General features: G+C 47.0%; 7 protein-coding genes across 7 annotated transcripts; 2 read left to right on the forward strand and 5 right to left on the reverse strand.

The window, feature by feature from the left end:
* Nucleotides 1–155: 155 nt before the first annotated feature.
* V1513DRAFT_409308 (Alg9-like mannosyltransferase family-domain-containing protein) lies at nucleotides 156–1907 on the forward strand (the record flags this gene model as incomplete). Its single annotated transcript, XM_066895687.1, has 5 exons — nucleotides 156–452; nucleotides 501–742; nucleotides 791–931; nucleotides 978–1755; nucleotides 1797–1907. The coding sequence occupies exons 1-5, from the start codon at nucleotides 207–209 to the stop codon at nucleotides 1905–1907; spliced, it is 1518 nt and encodes a 505-aa protein (XP_066755853.1). The 5' UTR covers nucleotides 156–206.
* A 293-nt stretch (nucleotides 1908–2200) lies between these two features.
* On the reverse strand, nucleotides 2201–4391 carry V1513DRAFT_437261 (uncharacterized protein). Its single transcript, XM_066896895.1, has 5 exons — nucleotides 4355–4391; nucleotides 4060–4298; nucleotides 3674–3989; nucleotides 3475–3622; nucleotides 2201–3428 (listed from the first exon to the last, which is right to left on the reverse strand). Exons 2-5 carry the CDS (start codon nucleotides 4121–4123, stop codon nucleotides 2526–2528), a joined length of 1431 nt encoding a protein of 476 aa, XP_066755854.1. The 5' UTR covers nucleotides 4124–4298; nucleotides 4355–4391; the 3' UTR covers nucleotides 2201–2525.
* A 1030-nt stretch (nucleotides 4392–5421) lies between these two features.
* On the reverse strand, nucleotides 5422–6449 carry V1513DRAFT_456511 (uncharacterized protein; the record flags this gene model as incomplete). The annotated part of the gene is made up of 5 exons (XM_066899576.1): nucleotides 5422–5621; nucleotides 5718–5811; nucleotides 5838–6246; nucleotides 6284–6333; nucleotides 6363–6449. 5 exons carry the CDS (start codon nucleotides 6447–6449, stop codon nucleotides 5422–5424), a joined length of 840 nt encoding a protein of 279 aa, XP_066755855.1.
* Nucleotides 6450–7512: 1063 nt separating this feature from the next.
* On the forward strand, nucleotides 7513–8219 carry V1513DRAFT_422962 (acyl-CoA N-acyltransferase; the record flags this gene model as incomplete). The annotated part of the gene is made up of 2 exons (XM_066896009.1): nucleotides 7513–7666; nucleotides 7738–8219. The coding sequence occupies 2 exons, from the start codon at nucleotides 7513–7515 to the stop codon at nucleotides 8217–8219; spliced, it is 636 nt and encodes a 211-aa protein (XP_066755856.1).
* A 349-nt stretch (nucleotides 8220–8568) lies between these two features.
* Nucleotides 8569–10434, reverse strand: V1513DRAFT_394350 (Saccharopine dehydrogenase). Its single transcript, XM_066895332.1, has 5 exons — nucleotides 10129–10434; nucleotides 9727–10073; nucleotides 9227–9666; nucleotides 8931–9171; nucleotides 8569–8877 (listed from the first exon to the last, which is right to left on the reverse strand). Exons 1-5 carry the CDS (start codon nucleotides 10223–10225, stop codon nucleotides 8653–8655), a joined length of 1350 nt encoding a protein of 449 aa, XP_066755857.1. The 5' UTR covers nucleotides 10226–10434; the 3' UTR covers nucleotides 8569–8652.
* A 904-nt stretch (nucleotides 10435–11338) lies between these two features.
* On the reverse strand, nucleotides 11339–13065 carry V1513DRAFT_167191 (Thiolase, N-terminal domain-containing protein). Its single transcript, XM_066894262.1, has 4 exons — nucleotides 12670–13065; nucleotides 12306–12622; nucleotides 12156–12248; nucleotides 11339–12107 (listed from the first exon to the last, which is right to left on the reverse strand). Exons 1-4 carry the CDS (start codon nucleotides 12808–12810, stop codon nucleotides 11402–11404), a joined length of 1257 nt encoding a protein of 418 aa, XP_066755858.1. The 5' UTR covers nucleotides 12811–13065; the 3' UTR covers nucleotides 11339–11401.
* A 728-nt stretch (nucleotides 13066–13793) lies between these two features.
* V1513DRAFT_373871 (uncharacterized protein) lies at nucleotides 13794–14793 on the reverse strand (the record flags this gene model as incomplete). Its single annotated transcript, XM_066894832.1, has 2 exons — nucleotides 13794–14622; nucleotides 14672–14793. The coding sequence occupies 2 exons, from the start codon at nucleotides 14791–14793 to the stop codon at nucleotides 13794–13796; spliced, it is 951 nt and encodes a 316-aa protein (XP_066755859.1).
* Between the last annotated feature and the right edge of the window lie 4502 nt (nucleotides 14794–19295).

A 19295-nucleotide genomic window follows, 5' to 3' on the forward strand; every position in this document is an offset into this window, starting at 1 on the left:
TCCTTATAAAATCGACCAAGTACCGCCGTGGCAAATTCTCTCTTGCATTTTTGATCGAAGAAAAAAAAAAAAGAAAAAAAAATTTGAAAGAGGACAGCTGCAACGAAGTGTTTTATAGTTGGTCGACGCCTAACCCTACCCCTGTCGCTGCATACATGCCGACTTCTATCTACTTATTTTATCACTAAAAATCATAGGCCATTAGAATGCGATACAATGTGCCACTGTTTCCGCTGCTGTTTCAGTATAGGCTCCAGATAGCGCTGACAACGAAGACGTATTTCCAACCGGATGAATTCTGGCAGGCGTTAGAGCCAGCCCACGAGTTGGTGTACGGATACGGATATTTAACATGGGAATGGAAAGAGGGATTACGGAGTATAGCGCACCCACTGGTGTTTGCTACTGTGTATTGGGTATCGGAACTGCTGGGGCTCGGTGACGCTGGCGTGGTACGTTGCTTGGTGAGGTTGTCTGAAGAAAATACTGATGAGACATAGATTTACGGACCAAAAGTACTTCAAGCCTTGTTTGCTGCTATTGCCGATTACTCTGTATACAAATTTGCTCAGAGATACTACGGTGATGAGATATCAAAACTGACGCTGATGTGTACTGTCACATCAGCGTTTAACTACTTTGTGTCTATTCGCACATTTTCTAATTCTCTGGAGATGACGTTGCTCATTTGTGCACTAAACTACTGGCCATTGGACAAGTCAGCCGGGCAAGTCAATATGCTGTGCGTACGCTCTGCGGGGTCCTTTCAACGCAGCTGACGTGTTCATAGAAACTACTGTATTGCACTCGGTCTAGCTGCAATTGCTTGTGTGCTGAGACCAACCAATATCTTGATCTGGTCATATCTCGGTGTGGCATTAACTATCAGACAGAGATCATTCAAGATCGTGGCCCTAGCAGTGGCAATTGGGTAGGTCTATGTTATATATCGTGCTTAACTAGCTAATATGTCTTAGGAGCATAACTTTGTCACTCAATGCTCTTGTTGACATATGGTACTACCGACGTCTCACATTCCCGCTGTACAACTTTCTGAAATTCAACGTTGTCGAATCTCTTTCTTCGTTTTACGGCGTGAATCGGCGAGTCTACTACATAGTCGAAGCTCTTCCACAACTCCTCACGGTCTATGTCCCATTTTTCTTTCACGGGATCTACATCTCCCGATCATCCACGCTCGCCCAATCGTGCATGTTCGTGGTCTTCGCGTACTCCCTCATTAGTCACAAAGAAGTTCGCTTCATCTTCCCTCTTCTCCCAATATTCCACATTTTTACGGCCATATCACTGTGCCGTCTCAGAATTTTATCCCGACCGAAACTAAAATGGACATTCCTTGCAATTCTCTCCCTCCTGAACGTACCACTGGCATTATATGCCAGTACTACCCACCAACGTGGCGTGGTTGACGTGACATCATATATCCGGACAACTCCATCCATAGAGTCCGTCGGTTTCCTAATGCCATGCCACTCGACACCTTGGATGAGCCACATACATCGTCCAGACATAACGGCCTGGTTTCTTACCTGCGAGCCACCGCGAGGATTATCCCATTCCGAGCTCACGACATACAGAGACGAGGCCGATCAGTTTTACGATGATCCGGAGTTATTTTTACGTATGCATTTTCCGGCGGTGAGGGGAAATGAGACGGAGGTTGCTCGATTTCGGTATGACTGGCCGTCTCACCTGGTCATATTTGGAGCGCTGGAAGAGTTGTTGACTTCGTATGTCGGTCATGCATATGTTGAGGCAAGTTCTTTATTTATGAGTATGAGATACTAACTAACGAGATTCAGTGCAAGCGATTTTTCAACAGCCATGTCCATGAAGACCCAAGACGCCGAGGTGACGTCGTGGTGTTTTGCAAGCAAAATGATTAAATGGATAGTACGATAGGTCCCTTGCAGTGAAATAGCATTCTCGTAAGCTGGCAAGTCTCATTAATGATTGCACGGACATGGTTGCAGCTTGTAGATATGGAATGTCGCGACTCATCCAGCGATATTTTCGTCACGTTGGTTGACAGTTTTATCTGTTCCGCCACAATTATGGAGCAGAGCAAGCTTGTTGCACCGTGAATTCTGGGGAGCTGAAGGAAGCTTATCTGTCTGGAGTTTAGAGCGTGGAATCATGCTGTTCTAGTCAGCTCCGTCCCAAACTCGCGAGAAGGTCCTTAACGTTAACGCTCCGTAATGGTAAGCATTATATCAATTCATTATTACATAACTGTCAACGAGTAAAGTAGTTTACAATTCACCAATTAGTAGTAACAGTAAATACGATAAAAAAAATCATGGTAAGATCACATACCCCGTGAACGTATAAAGCCAAATACCTACCCACGAAATAGTTTCGCAAAAGCCCGCTTCACGCTCCTAGCTGTACCAAACTTGTCCGCCTGGTGCGATGGAGGCTGATTGGTTGGATCTCGTTCATATTCTGTCGTGAACATCGGACCTGTCCAAAGAGGACGAAAATTTAGCATCGGTTATATAAGTTTAACGAGGTTTGCTCCAATATGGGACTTGTGGATGATCTTGTTGATCGTTATAGTAGCCGCCGCCGTAGCCGTTGTTGTGGTTGTAAGGTCGTGGATCGTAGCCCGGAGGTGCCGCCGGCGAAGGCACACCAGATCCTTGTGGCGGTGGAGTTGACCAGCTGTAGAACTGCTGCGGAGATGTATATGGCTGATACTGGATTGGATAAGGTTGATATTGCTGGGGATATTGTCCTGGATACTGCGAATACTGATACGGCTGGGGTGGCTGATATTGGTGATTATACTGATATTGTTGATTCAAATTTGATGGATACTGCGACTGACCATCCGGCTTGTTTGACGACATTGGCGGCGGCATTGGCGACATGACAGCCCCAGTAACAAAAGTAGACGAAGTGGGACCGAGCCACTTACCTTCATATCCTTCCCAGGTCACCTTTGCGAGTTCAACAACTCCGGTATGTTGGTCTGTCCATGAGACCAGTAATTGACCGCCGTTGGACTCTGGGAATGCCCAGGGATGCGCATTTACGCAGTAATTTATCCCGCTCGGCGGCTTGTAGAGTTGGTGGAGTAGCGCGTCGTTTGTCCACGGCCCTTCAGGACGAGGAGCGGAGCGCATGATGATCTTATTATCCATCCACATTGTGCAACCGACCATGAGGAAGCACTTATAGTATTGCGACCAAAACACGGAGCCAGACTGGAGTTTCCAAAATAACTCGGACTTCTGGCTCTCGTCCTTGGTCCATCTGTTTTTATTCCAGAATTCGTACGCGGACTTGTCGGTCATGCGGTTTTTCGGTACTCTGGCGCAGTAAATGTGGCCATCCTGACTGCCATATAAGTAGACGTAGTCGTGATCGACCACAGTGTCGAACGATCCCCAGAGAACGCCACCCTATCGAATCAGCAATTGTGTGTCGAATACAAGAGAAATCACATACTCTGAATAACGGCTCGTGCATAAGGCGAGTGGCAATTAACTTGCTCTTGTCCGGCGAGAGATTGATCCTGGCGATCTGGATACCGTAGCCGACATTGTCTTTCATTTGCTGCGTCTCAGTGCGTCCCTTGTGAAACAAGATATAGCCCCTAAATTCCAGTCAATTTTTTTCCTATTCACCAATCAGAGTAGCTGCATACTCCCCAGGGGACGTCTCGGCGATCTTGGAGAACGACCAAAGGTAGAAACGCTTCTTCCCACCATGCTGATGCTCGAGATTAAACTTGGACTCCTCATCCGTGAACGGAATAAACTGTGGTGGTCGTCCCTCCCGATCACAATTCCAGTATCGACATTTGACAGGATTCCGCACGTTTCCCAAAGCACACGTCGAGGTCAACAGCCCGATCATCTGGCCATTGCGATTAAGCGGGAACGTGTCGCCGAACTTCCAGAATGGCACTCCCCCGATGACGGACGAGCAGCCGATGTCTCGGGTGTATTGGTGCCCGTTTTCTGGAACAATTAATTGTCAGCATCGTCCATCGAGATATCGAAGCTACCGAAATAAGCCGGATTGACGTACCGTCAGCTAGCGTACCCAGACGTTCAAACGTCTTGACATTCAATGGCAACTTTCCCTCCGACATTTGATCAACTTTGCTCCGTAGTTTCAATTGTTGGAAAGCAGTCGGATTGGGCTATTGTGCGGGTGTTAATGACAGTCGGGAGTCCAGGATCGATCTAATCTTCGGTTACGCGTAAGCACCATCTCAGCGTATGACGCCTGCGTCTGGAGCCGCATGCTTGACTGACTTAGCACCCCTACGTTACAATACGTTAGTGAGCGAATCAGATCACGCTCAAACAATGCATTATACAGTATTGTTGGCTCTCTGACATAAATTACGTCCGCAATGTTATTACGAAGCATCGAGGTACACCGCAGCATCACTGGTTGCGAATTAACAGCTACGACCGCTCAATCCTCGAAATTCCAACTACCAAAGCGAAACAAATTGAATGTTGTCCTTCGGTCTATCTAATACATCACATGATAGACTATGCAAGTATTGCGCGGCCATGTCACAATATATCTGCTGCAGCGCCGTGGCGGCCATCGGCACGGGCTGATGCAGTTTCTCGGCCTTTTGGATAGCAAGCTCGTATTGCCGATCAGATTGGAAAGGATATGTCCTCAAGCGGGATGAGGTCCATGCCGACATGTTTAGCAAAAGCCATACACTCGCGTGTGGACCATAGTAATACTGTGTGTGATGAGGGGAAGTGGTTCACCCGGGTTTAAGTTGCCGTGATATGTATGCGCTTCCGCCATTGGAAACTCGGCCCGATCTCCGCATCTTGTCTTTCGGCGGCCCGAACGGGACGGTTGCACATTCTTTCTGAACCGGCGTATGAGTCGTGCAATCCGAGGGGGACTATGGGCTGCTTTTGGCGGTTTCAATTGCGCCATTTCGCGGGGCAGGGCCGGTCGGAGCACCTCAGACGCGCGGGGTTGATTACCAATTTACGTGGTCATCATGGATCGATCATGTCAGCGCTAATTTTGAATGCATGCTAAGTCTGGAATACGTGTTGGACCATACTAATCGAGGCAATCCTCGTGATTATAGTGACACGATGCTAGAATGTTAGTTATGGTGGACGATGGCTGCGTACGAAATACACATCTGCTGAACGAGCAGTACCAAAGTGTTAACATCAATATGCAATGTATTTACACATTGCAGTTCAATTTGCTTAGTTAGCGTCCACGGCAATGAGAGTTTTGCAAGAAGGTTATGGCCAAATATTTCAATCTAGGATGCTACACGTATGCTTAGGTTAGTTTCTAATCAACCGTTTGGATTACGCCATGCCTAGGGATTTCCAAGACATGCCAGTGGATCACTGTGATCATGCGCAAGACTACTGATTACATAACTCATTATCTACCATACCGGACGTCGGGCGTACGCCCCTTTATCTTCAGCTGCGCAAAATACAAGTGCTTCTCGGCCGAAATCCTTATTCCGCCCTTCGCAAAGCAGAAATTCGCCGCGACACCTGCAACAATTATCATACCAATTAAGGTGCCATTCTTGTCCCACACATGAATTCCGTCGCCGCAGCCAGAGTATAGGTCACCTGTGCATCATATTCAGTCCCAATCGGGACGGCAGTATCGCAGAAAGCGAAGATACGGCGATTAGCTAGCACAGGCTTATCAACGACATCGTAGACATGTAGATGGATTTCGTGGATTGAATGAAAATTGGCGACCGTCACCGGGTCCAGCGTGGGTCCTGATGGCCGCGGTATCCGTGATACATATAAGCTTGTAATCCGGACTTAAGCAGAGACCATTGCACAGTTGAATCGGTCTGCGCCAGCCCAGCGTTCTGAGGCCTCTGGACTGAATCCGTAGACTTGTGGTAGCAGCTCCGGGACGGCCGAAAAGCCTGCTCGTAGCCATATGTGGGGCCCGTGAAGCATATATCGCCTGTTTCGTGGTGAATAACGAACCTCATTCACAGAAGAGAATTCGTGGCCGTGAAAGATGTCGATTAAAGTCTCGGGCTTCTTTGTTACAGGATCGACGAGAACGAATGCGGATGGAGACGACCTACTGCCTTGAGAGCAATATAGAAACGCACCATTAGCCTGCACGACATCAGGATAGTCCTGTTTGTCAATTTGAAATGTCTTGCAGTCAACAGCAGAGAAGTCGATGGGATCAGAGGCTTGGAAATTCGCTGTAAAATAGATTGGTCTGGGAAATTTACGCAGAGCCGGCCTCATGAGCAAACTGGTAGTCGCGCTCTTCAATGAGCGTTAGTTTCGTGCCGGGCCCGATAAGCTCCAGAAAAAGGAGGTGATATTCTTAACCGATTTGGGGTAGGCGACATGCTTGACTTCACGTCCTCGGTCGACGCAGACGATTTGGGTTGCCGTCCGTTGGCCCTGTTGGGTCATTCGGAAGTGAGTAGCTGATGTTAAACGACCTACAGCTCAAATCTAATAACCGCAGGAGCCAGTTGGCATAGCTTGACAGGGAGCACCGACGTTGAAATGAAACGGTGATGTATTTTAAAATGAAACGGTGATGTATTTTAAGCTTGACGCAAATCCCGCATGAAGAGCGAGCAAAGGTCCAGCGCATGGTCACCAGGAAAATTAGTGCGGGATGGCTTTGTGCGGTCTAGTCCAGCGGGTACTCCGGCTGCAGCCCTCTAGATGAGCACCTGATATCTTCAACCACGTCGGTCTGCGCAGCCGCACAGCCGCACAGCCGCACGCCGCCGTTTGCTCAGGGACTGCCGTTTGGCGAGGATTTCAGCCGAACGGTAGCCCTGTACTCATTCACTTCCCCGTGAACTCGGCGAACGAGCGATCTCGCACTCCATAATTGCTACTGCCGCTGCAAGTTCTCAGTAAGTATGCAAACGTAGGGTTGTTGACGATATTCGACTTGCCGAATATTATTCGACCGATTATCGCGTCAAATACGATATCGGCAATCTTCCGACGTTGAATACGAATATCGAATACGAATATAGGGAAAACCTGCCGATATTCGTATTTGCCACGGCCCTAGCCAAACGTCGGGGGAGCGCTGGCGCGAGATGGCCCTCCCGGCACGCCTGGAGCTTGGTGAGCTCTTCATACAAGCGACAATAAAGTCAGAAGAATTGCATCAGCTGGCAGGGCAGGATTAGCAATCTTAAAGATTAGTCATTTCAGTCAAAGAAACATGCCCTGGAGTATTTGGCAAATTCCGTTTAGAAATGGCATGGCTGGTGTAAAGTCTCTTGTTCGCAGGCGTTTCAAGGTTTAATCGATATTTTTTTGCTAATTACTGTAGAATCAACTTTCACAAGGAATTAATGATAAGATTGAATTGCCTGGCATTGGAAAGTTGGGTGGGTCGTCGAGGTCAGGAAGGGCTTGATGAGTCACTCTTGAATTAACCACAGATATAAAGTTGGCCCCCTACCCCGGCCTGCAGAACAACAAATTATACCACCGGCTAGTAAACATGAGAGACTCAGGAGTCAAACAACCTTCTTGTACATCCGAATTATTTGGCGCAGCGCTTCGCCCATCCCGCAAGCCCATATATGGCAACTTCGTCACCTTGCAGCCAATCAAACCTGAACACGCTTCTGATTTATTTGATGTCATCGGCGGCAGTAAGCAGGAACGTGTCTCTCTATGGGACTTCATGCTTGCCGGCCCATTCATTACTCGGCAGGAATAATAGAGCAATGTGCAGAGTCCTTGGATCCTGTCTTCTTCGCCATACTTGATAAGGTGTCCGGCAAGGCCATTGGCTATATCAGTCTGATGCGCATTGACGCTCCCAACCGTGTAATTGAGGTTGGGAGCGTCATGTTCTCGAAGCTTTTACAGCGGACAAGAGGTGCCACCGAGTGTTTTTATCTCCTTGCGCGACTAGTCTTTGAAGAACTCGGCTACCGACGGTATGAATGGAAATGCAACAACCTCAATGAGCCATCCAAGCCAGCAGCGCAACGACTGGGCTTTACTTTTGAAGGATTGTTCCGCCAACACATGATTGTCAAGGGCAAGAACCGCGATACGGCATGGTTTTCAATCATTGACTCCGAATGGCCAGCAATGAAACGTGCCTTCGAGGTATGGTTAGATCATAACAATTTCGATGAGCAGGGCAATCAGCGCCGCGCGCTTGCAGTAATTCGTTATTTGCCCGATCCTGAGTAAAAGAAGACAGTAATGTACTCATTTGATACGGAATTTGTTGTATATTATTTCCGCGAGGTGGTCATGAACATTGCCAGTGTACGTTTTTAGATGGAAGACGGACACATTGCATTGAAACACTGAACCACTTAGCTTCGTATACAGCTCCGTCAGATACCAACCATCAACTTATTTATATCGCCTTCGAACCGCGCAAGACTACCACGCTATGGCAGATACACATGGGCTACTACCGGCCGTCCGACGCAGGTTACAGCTCCTAACACGTGCGTGATGCCATTTAAGGTGGATTCCTCGTTCGAACCATGCGACAGGAGTCGATGGACAGCAAACGTCAATCAACAGTTTGAATAGTGCGAAGAATGTCATCATAAATCAAATACATTCAAGTTGCTGCCTCAAGTTGACTATGTACACCAGTCCAAAAACTTTTCTACAAAACCTTTTCAACCATCCTAATTCCCTCACGTTCCAAAATTTCCCTGATCGGATCACAGATGTCCTTCTTGTAAGGCGCAAGGACACCCCTGGTATTGAGAGCTGGGTGACCATCTAGCAACAGCTGCGTTGCGATACCACATGTCACACCGACTGAACGGGCCATGGCAGAGTATCCTTTCGGGTCGCCCAACAACTCGAGCGTAGACGTGACAGTGTCCTGTTCACATGATGAGCACAAGTCTAACCGACCGCATGCAACTAAAAACATACCATCTTGCCATCGCTCCACTCGATTACGAACTTATGCTGAAGCATGACAAGGTCTCGTTCTCCTGGCTGATAACTCAGGAGCTTTTCCAACTGGCCACACAGTGTATCTAAGAGGTTCCCTCCTCGCAACACAGCTTGCTCGGAAGAGAGAAGGCCCATCCAGCGTAGGCCCGAGATGATACGATGACTCTCGGCCTCGTTTGAAAACTTGCAGATCTCCTTGATACTTGAGATGAGTGCCCTGAGAGTCCAAGAAGTCAGAGAAGAAGTTGTAAATAAAAGATCGAACAATTTACCCCTCACTCGATTCCCCGGCACCAATTGCATTCTGCTGGATTTGAGCCCACGTCATTCCTTCCTTTAACCAATCTTTTTCGTCTGCGTCGAGCCAACCAAGGTTGACCAACGCCTGGATAAACTCCGGGTTTCCCTCGTACCTAAGCGACCCTCTGATGACGGTCTCTGCTTCCGGGATGTTGTAGAACTCTCGGAAAGGTACAGAATTGCGGTTTGGATAGGCAACGAAAGAATACCCGTCGGCAACGAAGTATGGCTTGGAGACAGACATGAGATCTTGAGCCGATACGTCAACCTGTTTGCCTTCCGAGAGGTAGGATGCAGAGTTGCGCTGTGCCAGCAAGGCTCCGCGTGGAGACCAGGAAAATTTGAAGCCGAGTGGATTTCCAGCGCATTCTGGCGCTGGCAATCCGCCACAGTATGAATAGAATTGCTTAACCTGTATCACATGCTAAGTCAGACGATTTGGTATGATGTGTATGGTTTCCCAGGCGCATACCTTCCCACCTTTCGCGTGGACTTCGTCAATGGTCTTAATTGCATATAGGTGATCAATTCCAGGATCCAAGCCGACTTCGTTCAGGACGACGATGCCAGCTTCCTTCACTGCGGGTTCTAACTCTCGCACTGCGGGCGAAATATAGCTGGTCGTCACGACATTGGTTTTGCCTTTGATAGCAGACTTGATCACCGCCGCATGGTAGACATACGGTACGAGAGAAATGACAAGGTCGTAGGCGGCAACGTGCGAGTCAAGATCCGCCACTGACGAAACGTCAAGGGAAATAGCCTGCGCACGAGGTAAACCAGATATGAGAGCCTGAGCTGTTGATAGGGTTCGGCAGGCTATGTCAAATATGGAGTGAGTCAATTGAGACGAGAACTGCAAGCAGAAACTAACCGACGGTGACTTCATTCTTCGTATCGCCAGTGAGATATTCAACGCAGGGACGAGCAACCATGCCGCTCCCAAGTACCAATATCTTCTTGCCACACATGATGACTTTAATCGATAGCTTAGTTCGTGTGATATTGGCCTGAGTAGCTGGAGACGATCGGCTGGTAATTTAAGTTGAGGACTAATACCAACGGAAGTGCATGTTTCGAACTGTTCATCCGCTTATATTATTCCCGAGCTGTCTAAATGACTCTTATCTTGGCATCCAGGCTAGGGGTTAGACTAGTTAAGCATATTGTCTTCGTTGAGCCGCACAGTGTCCTGTTTAATTGGTACATTTTGGAATGCTGTTTCGGGCGGTACACGTATGTTCTCGACATTTCAAGTACCCCATTCATAGCTCTTTTCTACAAAATTTGCCACCTTCTGGTTTTAGTAATCCGATCGATAATGTCAGGACTATTGCAAGCGACAAGACGAGAGTGCCATACTTCGGGTGAGCTAAAGAGGTTGTTGCAACGGACGACTCGACGATCAAATCTGGTTAGTCTCTATTGAGTGTACGATTGTAAACGTTCTGCCATGTTCACTATTCAAGCCCAATTCTCAGCACCAACGAATCCGTCACGCGTGAGACCTAATTACATGAGATAATGAGTCAATAGAGCGAGCTGACTTATAAAAAAGGCTTACCCTGAAATCGTAGCGAGCTGAGTACGGTTAAGGTTTACGATATAGTATACTTTTAGACTTTCATTCACTGGCTTTTAGAGATTAGGAAACTCAATCCGCGGACGTTGGTGACATTGCAGCTGCTCCTTTCCGGGAGATGTCGTGAGAAACAGCTGAGATTAGTTTTTGCAACCTTGAAAGTGGAAACAGCCCAGTCCATTCAAGGTGTCATTTATATAGTTCCTACAGCCATTCTTGCTACACTTCGCCTTGCCGGCACTCAGACTTAACAACCTTCACCCTAATGCGCTTTCTGCACAGATTAGCATACGGACTGTGTACTACTTGTCCACTATTAATAGTAGCAAATACATCTATCGTTAAATACTTTGCAACAACTATATATCCGCATTTGTATATGCTTCCAAAGTTCATATGGTCGATCAGCGCGCCCCAAGACGTGAGGAGGTTGCTCTGAGGGTCAATAGATCATAAACGTGGACACCATCAGCAAATTTGCAATTCGATTCTAAGTATGTTGGCCATAGATTAAATATCTTATATTACATAAACAAACTAAATCGTTGTCTTCTAAATCAATCAACTAGAGCCGCTCAATAACAACCGCACTTGAACCCCCTCCACCATTGCAAATACCGGCAACGCCAAACTCACCAGGATTCAGGTTATAAATCAGCGTCACTAGAATCCTCGAACCACTGCTCCCGATTGGATGGCCCAGAGCGACAGCACCGCCCTTCACATTGACCTTCTCCGGATCTAGACCCATGATCTGCATGTTTGCCAATGACACTGCGGCGAAAGCTTCGTTGAGCTCAAACTTGGCGATATCGTTGAGCTCAAGACCAGCTCTCTTTATTGCTAATGGGACTGAGAGTGATGGTGCGATTGTAAAATCGATGGGGTCTCTCGCGGCATCGGCATACGAAACTATGCGGGCCAACGGTGCAGTACAATTGTACTTCTCGAATCTGGATTTAGAAGCTAAAACAACTGCGGAAGCGCCATCGTTGATCGGACTGGCATTACCAGCAGTCACCGTCCCGTTTTTTTCGAAAACAGCTCGCAACGTTGGTAGTTTGTCGAGGTTCACGGAGGTCGGCTCTTCATCCTCAGCGACCACAGTGGTCTTTCCGCGACTTGTAACTTCTATAGGAACTATTTCTTCTGCAAAGAGACCATTTTCCTGGGCATGAATCGCACGACGATATGACTCTTTGGCGTAGTTATCTTGATCTTCCCGAGTGAAACCGTAATTTTTGACCGTGTTCTCTGCACAATTACCCATGCTGCCTATGTTAGCAGATGCATTATGCACCAAAGATAAATTGGCGTACTGTATATTTCCGTAGACGTCCCAGAGGCCGTCTTTTACGATACCATCCACTGCCTGAAAGTGGCCATAGAGCTGGTTACGGGGTAAATAGTACCTAAAAGATCATTAGCACATTCACAACACAAGACGGCACAATGTAGACAGTACATACGGCACATTGCTCATGCTTTCCATGCCGCCAGCAACCATAAGATCCGCGTTGCCAGTCTGGATATTCTGAGTGGCGAGCATGATAGCCTTGAGTCCGGACGAGCAGACTTTGTTGATCGTCGTTGCCTCAGTCGACACAGGAAATCCACCACCAATGACAACCTGCCGAGCAGGCGACTGCCCAACGCTGGCCTGCAGAACTTCCCCCAGGTAGACCTCGCTCACTTCGCTCCTGTCTATTCCGGCACGTTCGACGGCTGCAGTGACGGCCTTGATGCCGAGTTGCGGGGCGGTCAGCGACTTGAGTGCGCCATTGAACTGATCACTGTTAGTTCCTGACTATCGCAAAATTTCATGAGAATTACCTTTCCTACTGGAGTTCTGGCGGCGGAAACGATGTAGACATCATCGCCGGGAAGACCGATCCTTGTAGACACGTGAATGGCCCGGCGAAGCTCAAAACTTGCGAGTGATCTCAGGAATGTTAATTTTGCTCCGGACAGCATGGCGCAGACGAAGAACAGACAACGGCAGTATCAGATATTAAATGCAGCTCTAAGAGCGCAAAAGATAAATTAGTTCATTAATGGTTTTATGAATCAGGACAAGCATCGGCGAACCAAAGCCGAAGCCGACGCGGCGTGAGAAATTGCGGGGTACGGGCCAGTTTGTCCAGGTCTGGCTTAGTTATAAGGATCTCCGTCGTCACTAATCCTGACCCAGATGAATTGTAAGCAGGTCGGTGGGAGTGCGGCGCCGTCAGCGATTCATAGCCCTTAAGGGGTTGCTGACTGTCCGGTATCGCATCACTACAGCAAAACATATACCCAGCAAATGTTGTCGTTTGTTCACCGTTGTTGAAGCTTTTGATGCCGTCTGCCCGACTCAGCTTTTGATATACCGCCGTCATGATCACGTTGCTCGATCGGTTCGTGCATGATTTATTACGGTACTCGAGCTCGGCAAATATTGTAATCATATAAACCTAGGTCTGAACATTTTAATTGTCATCACCTTATGAGTGCCACTTTGTATGTGCACCTGTCAAAATGCTGTTATTCTCATGATTGTTTCTGTAATTGTTTGCATCCTGACATTCTAGCACCATCATGGCGAATCGTGCAGTGTTGCTTTGAATACCAGCTTTCGCTGCTGTCACTTGTGCATTTAGTCAGAGCGACTATCGCGGAGTCGCGGGCTGACATATCGTCGAGGATTCACATTCCTGCCTCGGCGCCATCATCGTATAGTATGCGATGACAATAAATTGAATTTGTTGCGATTTAAAGGTGGGCACCGGAACCATCCAAATTGCGTTGACGTAGATTGTACACAGAAGACAAATATTTGTAAACATGTTCCGTATATATCTAGATCTAAACCGCAGTCGCAGCAAAACACGAAAAGGTACAAAGATTCTAATTCCTCCTCCCAGAGGACACAAACTCCCAACGCCTGATTAACGCCATCTTAGAGACACCAACTGCAATCAATTTAATTTCAACGTTTCTGAACGCCCAAGACCAGCGGGGGTTAGATCAACAAAATTAGATTCAAATAAACGAGACGCTGTCCAGACGTCGATTGAAGTGCCTGACTCCTTATCAGGACAATCGACGTTAGCTAGTGGAGACAGTAAATCCAGACTATATGGCGCCAGTGAGAATGCGAGTGACGACATATGCGCCAGTTCCGGACTTGACGACGTGGAGAATGGTGACGTGATGGCCGGCGATGATACGAGCGACGGAACGTCAGAGAAGGCAGAGTATGATGAGCCGATGGAAGTTGGATAGACATCTGGAGCGTCGAAATGGTATGCAGTCATGGGCGGAATATCGCCTGGCGTGCACTCTTCGGACGCCAGTGCGATAGGTTGCGGGCCAGAGTGCTGTTCAGATTCACGTCGGCGTTTTCTCGCATGATCACGTTCCGACTCCATCCCTTCGACGTCATCAGTCTCGTCACAGTCGCTCAGTGCAGAAATAGAAGTTCCACAAGTCGACGTAGATGATCGTTTCAAGCCCGCCCATCCATTGCCATCGGTACACTTGACAGATAGGTTGTCAAGTATCTTATTGATACTGATCTTGCCCTCATCGTCGAGAAGAGAGGTGATGTTGTCCCCCCGATTGATGTGTTGGACAAGTAATTCGATACCCTGCTGAAGCATCTTGATCCGACTCTCGAGCAACTCAACGTAGGGTCCAGAGTAAAACTTCTCAGTTGAGTGTTTGCGGTCGGTGAAGACGCAGATTTTGTCTTCGGCGAGGCAGCGAGAGCAAGGTCTTCTTCCGTCACATTTTGACTTCTTGATTCTTTTGAGATGTTAGCGACCATTGCAGATCGTGCAATATATCCACGTACCGACAAGCGTCGCAGGCCTTTCCTACACGCTTTCGATTGCTTATTTCTGCCAGACATGCAGTGTGCGAACCCGGTGAGGTGACAGGGCAAGTGCCGAAGTGAATTGCGGGGGACTGCGTCATGGTGAGGGGGCAATGATACATTTAGACATGACGAAGAATAAGGAAACGGAAGGTATAATATATTTGGAAAGCGCCTCGTCCGTGTACGGACCTTGTCTGGTCCACCAGGGCCGGGGGCCCATAATTAGCTAAGAATGATCGGAAATTGTGATAGTGGTTGTTCTGCATTTGTTAGTTTGCATCTTGCTGCCCTGGTACCCGCAGCAAGCAGTACCGGCACAGCCACATTGGCCACATCTGTTGTTACACTAGCCACGAGCCACGTTTACGTTGTGCAGCAGAGGAAACTCGGGAGAGGAGAAAGGATAAACGATCGGTTAATATTACTCGCTCGATAAGGGCAAAGCCAATTATGCGGCCTGTAGTCAACTCAGCACAGGCAGCCGCAGGCGGACATGCCGTCTGTTGCCAAGGCCGTGCACTATCGACGGGCCCCTACATGCGTCTGCAAAGGGACCAGGCCACGCTTATTCTTATTCTTTATGCTTACTGTTGAAGCAACACAGAGAGGCAACTGAAACTCGACCAACTGAAGATCTGACGAATCAGAGCCACGCGACGTGCGGCTGCGTTGTGATAATTTTTCAAGAGACTGTCTAGAAATGGGCACCGAATTATCAGCTCGGCAAACCCAGTATTCCAGAAGTCTTCTTGATATGATTGTAACAGAGCCTTGCCGGCTGGTGAGAGCTCGCGTCGTAGACACCATATCCAGAACACGAATTATTTCCGCTTGCTTCCAGTGTCAGCCACTGCCAAAAAAGTCAATACTTGAGGTCCCGACCGGTGCCTAACCATATCCATAGCGTTTCGTGCTTGTATCCAGACAATAAGTTCGATTTCATAGCCGAAATCAAGCCTTCCCCGCGTTGGTGTCAGTGACTGATTAGATGGACCGTCAGTTTTGAAATAGCTTGCAGTTCGAATATTGAAACAACTTCCGGCTTAATTTCGCTCATTTAAATTAAAACTGTGCGTATTTCTTTATGTGCGTATTTCTTATTTATATATGACATCGATGAACAAACTGAGGATCAGAAAGGTGCGCTATCCCAGAGCCGGAATTCTTGCCAACCTGCGTAGGCTTTGTCTCCTAAGCTATAAAGCAGCTCAAATAAGTAATACCAAACTCGCGAGGATGATTTCGATGTGATAGAGGTTTGGGCGTTACCTGAATTATGGCAGCGATGGAAAAAGTTGGAGAAGTCCCGGGACTCCCCGATTCTTTGGAGTACTAAAGCGAAGCCAATTGTGCGTGATCAAGACTATGGCGACAAGATGAGAACTATCTGACAAGAACTTTTAGCTCAATAGGATTGAAAGTTAAAGGTTAGAAAGTCAGCCACACTGGAAAGAACAAATGCGACGTCATTAAACGCAGTGGAACGTATATCAGCTCTAAGTGCTATGGGATAAGTCGGACTGAATGATCGCAAATATGTTCAACGCCTCACGGTAAATTGTTCAAGTCGGGTACAAGACCACAGTATTTCATATTCTGGCCAATGAGATCACAATGACTTTGTTCGGCATTAAGAAGTTCAATTCGTGGTCGAATGCGAATGAGGTGGATGATGCATCGCAATTTGAACCTTGAATATCACGGGTAACTAGATCTTGTTAGCAGTCTCCTCAGCATTTATAGAACGCACTATGCTGCTGACGTCGATTGGATAGCTACATGTTGTGGAAGTATAGTCTTTAGCGAAATCTAACTTCACAGCGACACGGGATGCACATCAACCGAACGGGTGAATCGTCCTCCATGCAACACAGAGTAGAGCAATCCTGGCAATAATACTAAGTGATTCTAACAAATAGAGAATTATGGAGAGATATATAGAAATTACAGAGGCGCCGAATCATAATTTCCTGCGGATGTTGTAGCAAATTCGCAAGATGATGTTTGTGCACCTAACCGGGGATGACCTTCGGTCACCTTATTGTTGCTCGCAACAAGGGCGCGTATCAAACATTCAATGAACCATTTGCAGTTAACCATACATTCATGACTTGTTAATTCAATTGTCTTGCTCGTAATCATTGCAGATGCAGTATGCCTAGCTAGGTTGGGTTCTTTATTAGCACAATTTCCAAATATTTAACGTATTACCTTTGCTTCATTCAATCTATCAGACTAGATTAGTCATCCCAGCAGTAATATTAACAGTGGTTAGCGCGTTCTGTCCCTCATCTGTGCGATTGAAATATTCGTTAATGTGATGCAGAACCGGCGCTGCACGATATATGAGCGCAGACGAGGACCGGTGTTAATTAGCGGACATCGGCTTCTGAAAGCTCAGATGCAACCCAGCACAAATTTAATACAGTTTCAACGCTTTCAATGGACATTACGAAGCAGGCAACTCTGCCAGTTCCTTTGTCACTATATTTAGTGCTTATTCATTGATATCTAAAGCAGCGTTGCTTATTAGATATTGCGGATGGTTTCTTTGACGTCGCGTTGAATTCATTTCTAGCTTGATATCTGCGACCTGGTTTAAGTGATCAAAGATTTATTTCGAATTTGCAATCGCATTAATCTACGGAGTTGGGTTTTAATACATTAAGATATTTGTCTGCAGGTGCGTCACTGTTCAAAAAATATTGGATTTGTTCGAGAACTATATCTCGTACTTTTCGCGTCCATCGGAGTCGAAACCGATTAACTACTTGCCTTCAATATTGCCAACAATCGTAGAACCATAGTTGCTGGTATGGTGCCGACGATTCTACGGCTTCTTTCTCGGTCAGCTGGACCTACTATCGCACTTGCCATTGTTAAGTGCATCTGATATAGTATACGGACAAGACTTATCCAGAGAATTTTCGGACCAATCTCGGACGCCTCGCAACAACTTCACAAAAAACCTGTTATCTATGAGACTGACATTTCAGAAATTAGAATGCTTCATGGCTTGGCACAATACTGGTCGGCCCAGTAACTAACAGCTAACAGGCATTTAGTACGAAGCGAAACAAAGAATGAAGGCATATTCAGATTTAGTACGGATCTGAATAGATAACAGTTGTGTCTGGGTAGGCAAAATGACACTGAAAAGCATATCTAAGGGCCGTATCTGGCTCTAATATCCATACCCATGCGCCCTAGATTTCAGATAAAATATTACCGCATATACGGACCAAATTCTTCCTATTTGGGTAAAGCCACTAATTTAGGGCACCGGATTCGTTGCTCGGAAAGCCGACGATCCGAGATGCTATTTAGCGAACGTGGGACGTAAAGACGTTAATTAACGGCCATAAAAAATGCCACCAGACTGTCGACGTGGCTAGCCCGTAACCCGTTGGAAATGACCGCTATAGTATAGTCATAGCCAACTTGTCAAATAGAGATTTCATTTTTGTTCTGAATTCAGATTACTTACTCCAACCTAGCCAATATTTTAATGTCACCCTTCCGGCGAAGATTCGCCATAACGCTTACTTCGGGCGGGGTGTTCGCAGTATTACCTAATGCTTACGTGTCCGTCACGTTCCCATAGTTAGTGTTTCGCCTAATGCACTCCGAGTTAGGCCTAACCTTTGAAAACAGTACGAATTGTCGACAGTACCTAAACTTAAAAGTGGTGCAAACTCCCAAAGCTACTTTCTCGCAGCGACTTTGAGCCTGCGGCACAACGGATCCTGAATGCCCCGAAGAAGCCTTTACATTCATCTGTCTGATATTTTGTTTCTAAGAGAGTGGTTGGGGCCTCGATACCAATAACTGCATCGGCAAAATTCATATCCGTCACGAGTTGCTTGCGGACAGTGGCGGTGCAACACGTGTGAATAACAGCATTAGTTTAAGGTTTTCTTTGCTTTCGCTTTCACATTCACCTAAAATATTGTGGCTGTGCTCGGTTTGAACCCCTCGCAGCTCTGTCCAGCTTCATGAATTTGTGCGAAATTCATTAACTTTATCTATACATGTCGGAATATAGGTCGCCGTCTATTTTAATTGCTTGCATATTGCCATTAACAGAGTCTTTGCCCGTTCCTGATGAGTTACTGCATCTCACGAACTAGATGACAACCGTAAATTTGGATGAAAAATCTTGGTTGCTCAATGAAGAATCCTGCGGATATATATGTTCTTACCGACATTGATCAACAAGCGCTCCATTAATGTCCTTCTCCATTAATTAGCTAATTCCATCGCGTAGCCCATTAACTACCTACCTACCCTCGTCACAACGTGCGCGATCACAATAAACTCACCGATCATCTCCGGGTATTCTAGTGGCAGCAGCCAATACTCGGATTCCCGCTGGATTCCTGATTCTATTCGCTCACGCGTCGCTAACACAGAATTTTTTTTGTCGAAGAGGGTTACGAAGTGTCTGTCGATCACAATCATTACCAAATCTATTCGACCTTGTCGTGCTCTTTCGTTCTGCGGCATCCAGACGACTTCCAGAGTAGCTGGACGGCTATGGTACGTAAAATATCTTCGCCTCTCACCATCAACCTCCCTTACAACGCGACACACACACAAG

The sequence above is a fragment of the Lipomyces chichibuensis genome (assembly GCF_038497645.1).
Source record: "Lipomyces chichibuensis strain CBS 12929 unplaced genomic scaffold V1513scaffold_3, whole genome shotgun sequence".
Taxonomy (NCBI): domain Eukaryota; kingdom Fungi; phylum Ascomycota; class Lipomycetes; order Lipomycetales; family Lipomycetaceae; genus Lipomyces; species Lipomyces chichibuensis.

Excerpts from the sequence above, each read along its gene's own strand:
- V1513DRAFT_437261 (XM_066896895.1), bottom strand. The coding sequence starts at position 4,123 with ATGTCGGAGGGAAAGTTGCCATTGAATGTCAAGACGTTTGAACGTCTG. Across the intron at positions 3,990-4,059 it reads TCTGGGTACGCTAGCTGACG|AAAACGGGCACCAATACACC; the intron begins GTACGTCAATCC and ends TAATTGTTCCAG. Across the intron at positions 3,429-3,474 it reads TGCACGAGCCGTTATTCAGA|GGTGGCGTTCTCTGGGGATC; the intron begins GTATGTGATTTC and ends CTGATTCGATAG.
- V1513DRAFT_394350 (XM_066895332.1), bottom strand. The coding sequence starts at position 10,225 with ATGTGTGGCAAGAAGATATTGGTACTTGGGAGCGGCATGGTTGCTCGT. Across the intron at positions 9,667-9,726 it reads TCCACGCGAAAGGTGGGAAG|GTTAAGCAATTCTATTCATA; the intron begins GTATGCGCCTGG and ends CATGTGATACAG. Across the intron at positions 9,172-9,226 it reads GCCGGGGAATCGAGTGAGGG|GGCACTCATCTCAAGTATCA; the intron begins GTAAATTGTTCG and ends TTGGACTCTCAG.
- V1513DRAFT_167191 (XM_066894262.1), bottom strand. The coding sequence starts at position 12,810 with ATGCTGTCCGGAGCAAAATTAACATTCCTGAGATCACTCGCAAGTTTT. Across the intron at positions 12,623-12,669 it reads CCAGAACTCCAGTAGGAAAG|TTCAATGGCGCACTCAAGTC; the intron begins GTAATTCTCATG and ends AACAGTGATCAG. Across the intron at positions 12,108-12,155 it reads GACGTCTACGGAAATATACA|CATGGGTAATTGTGCAGAGA; the intron begins GTACGCCAATTT and ends TAACATAGGCAG.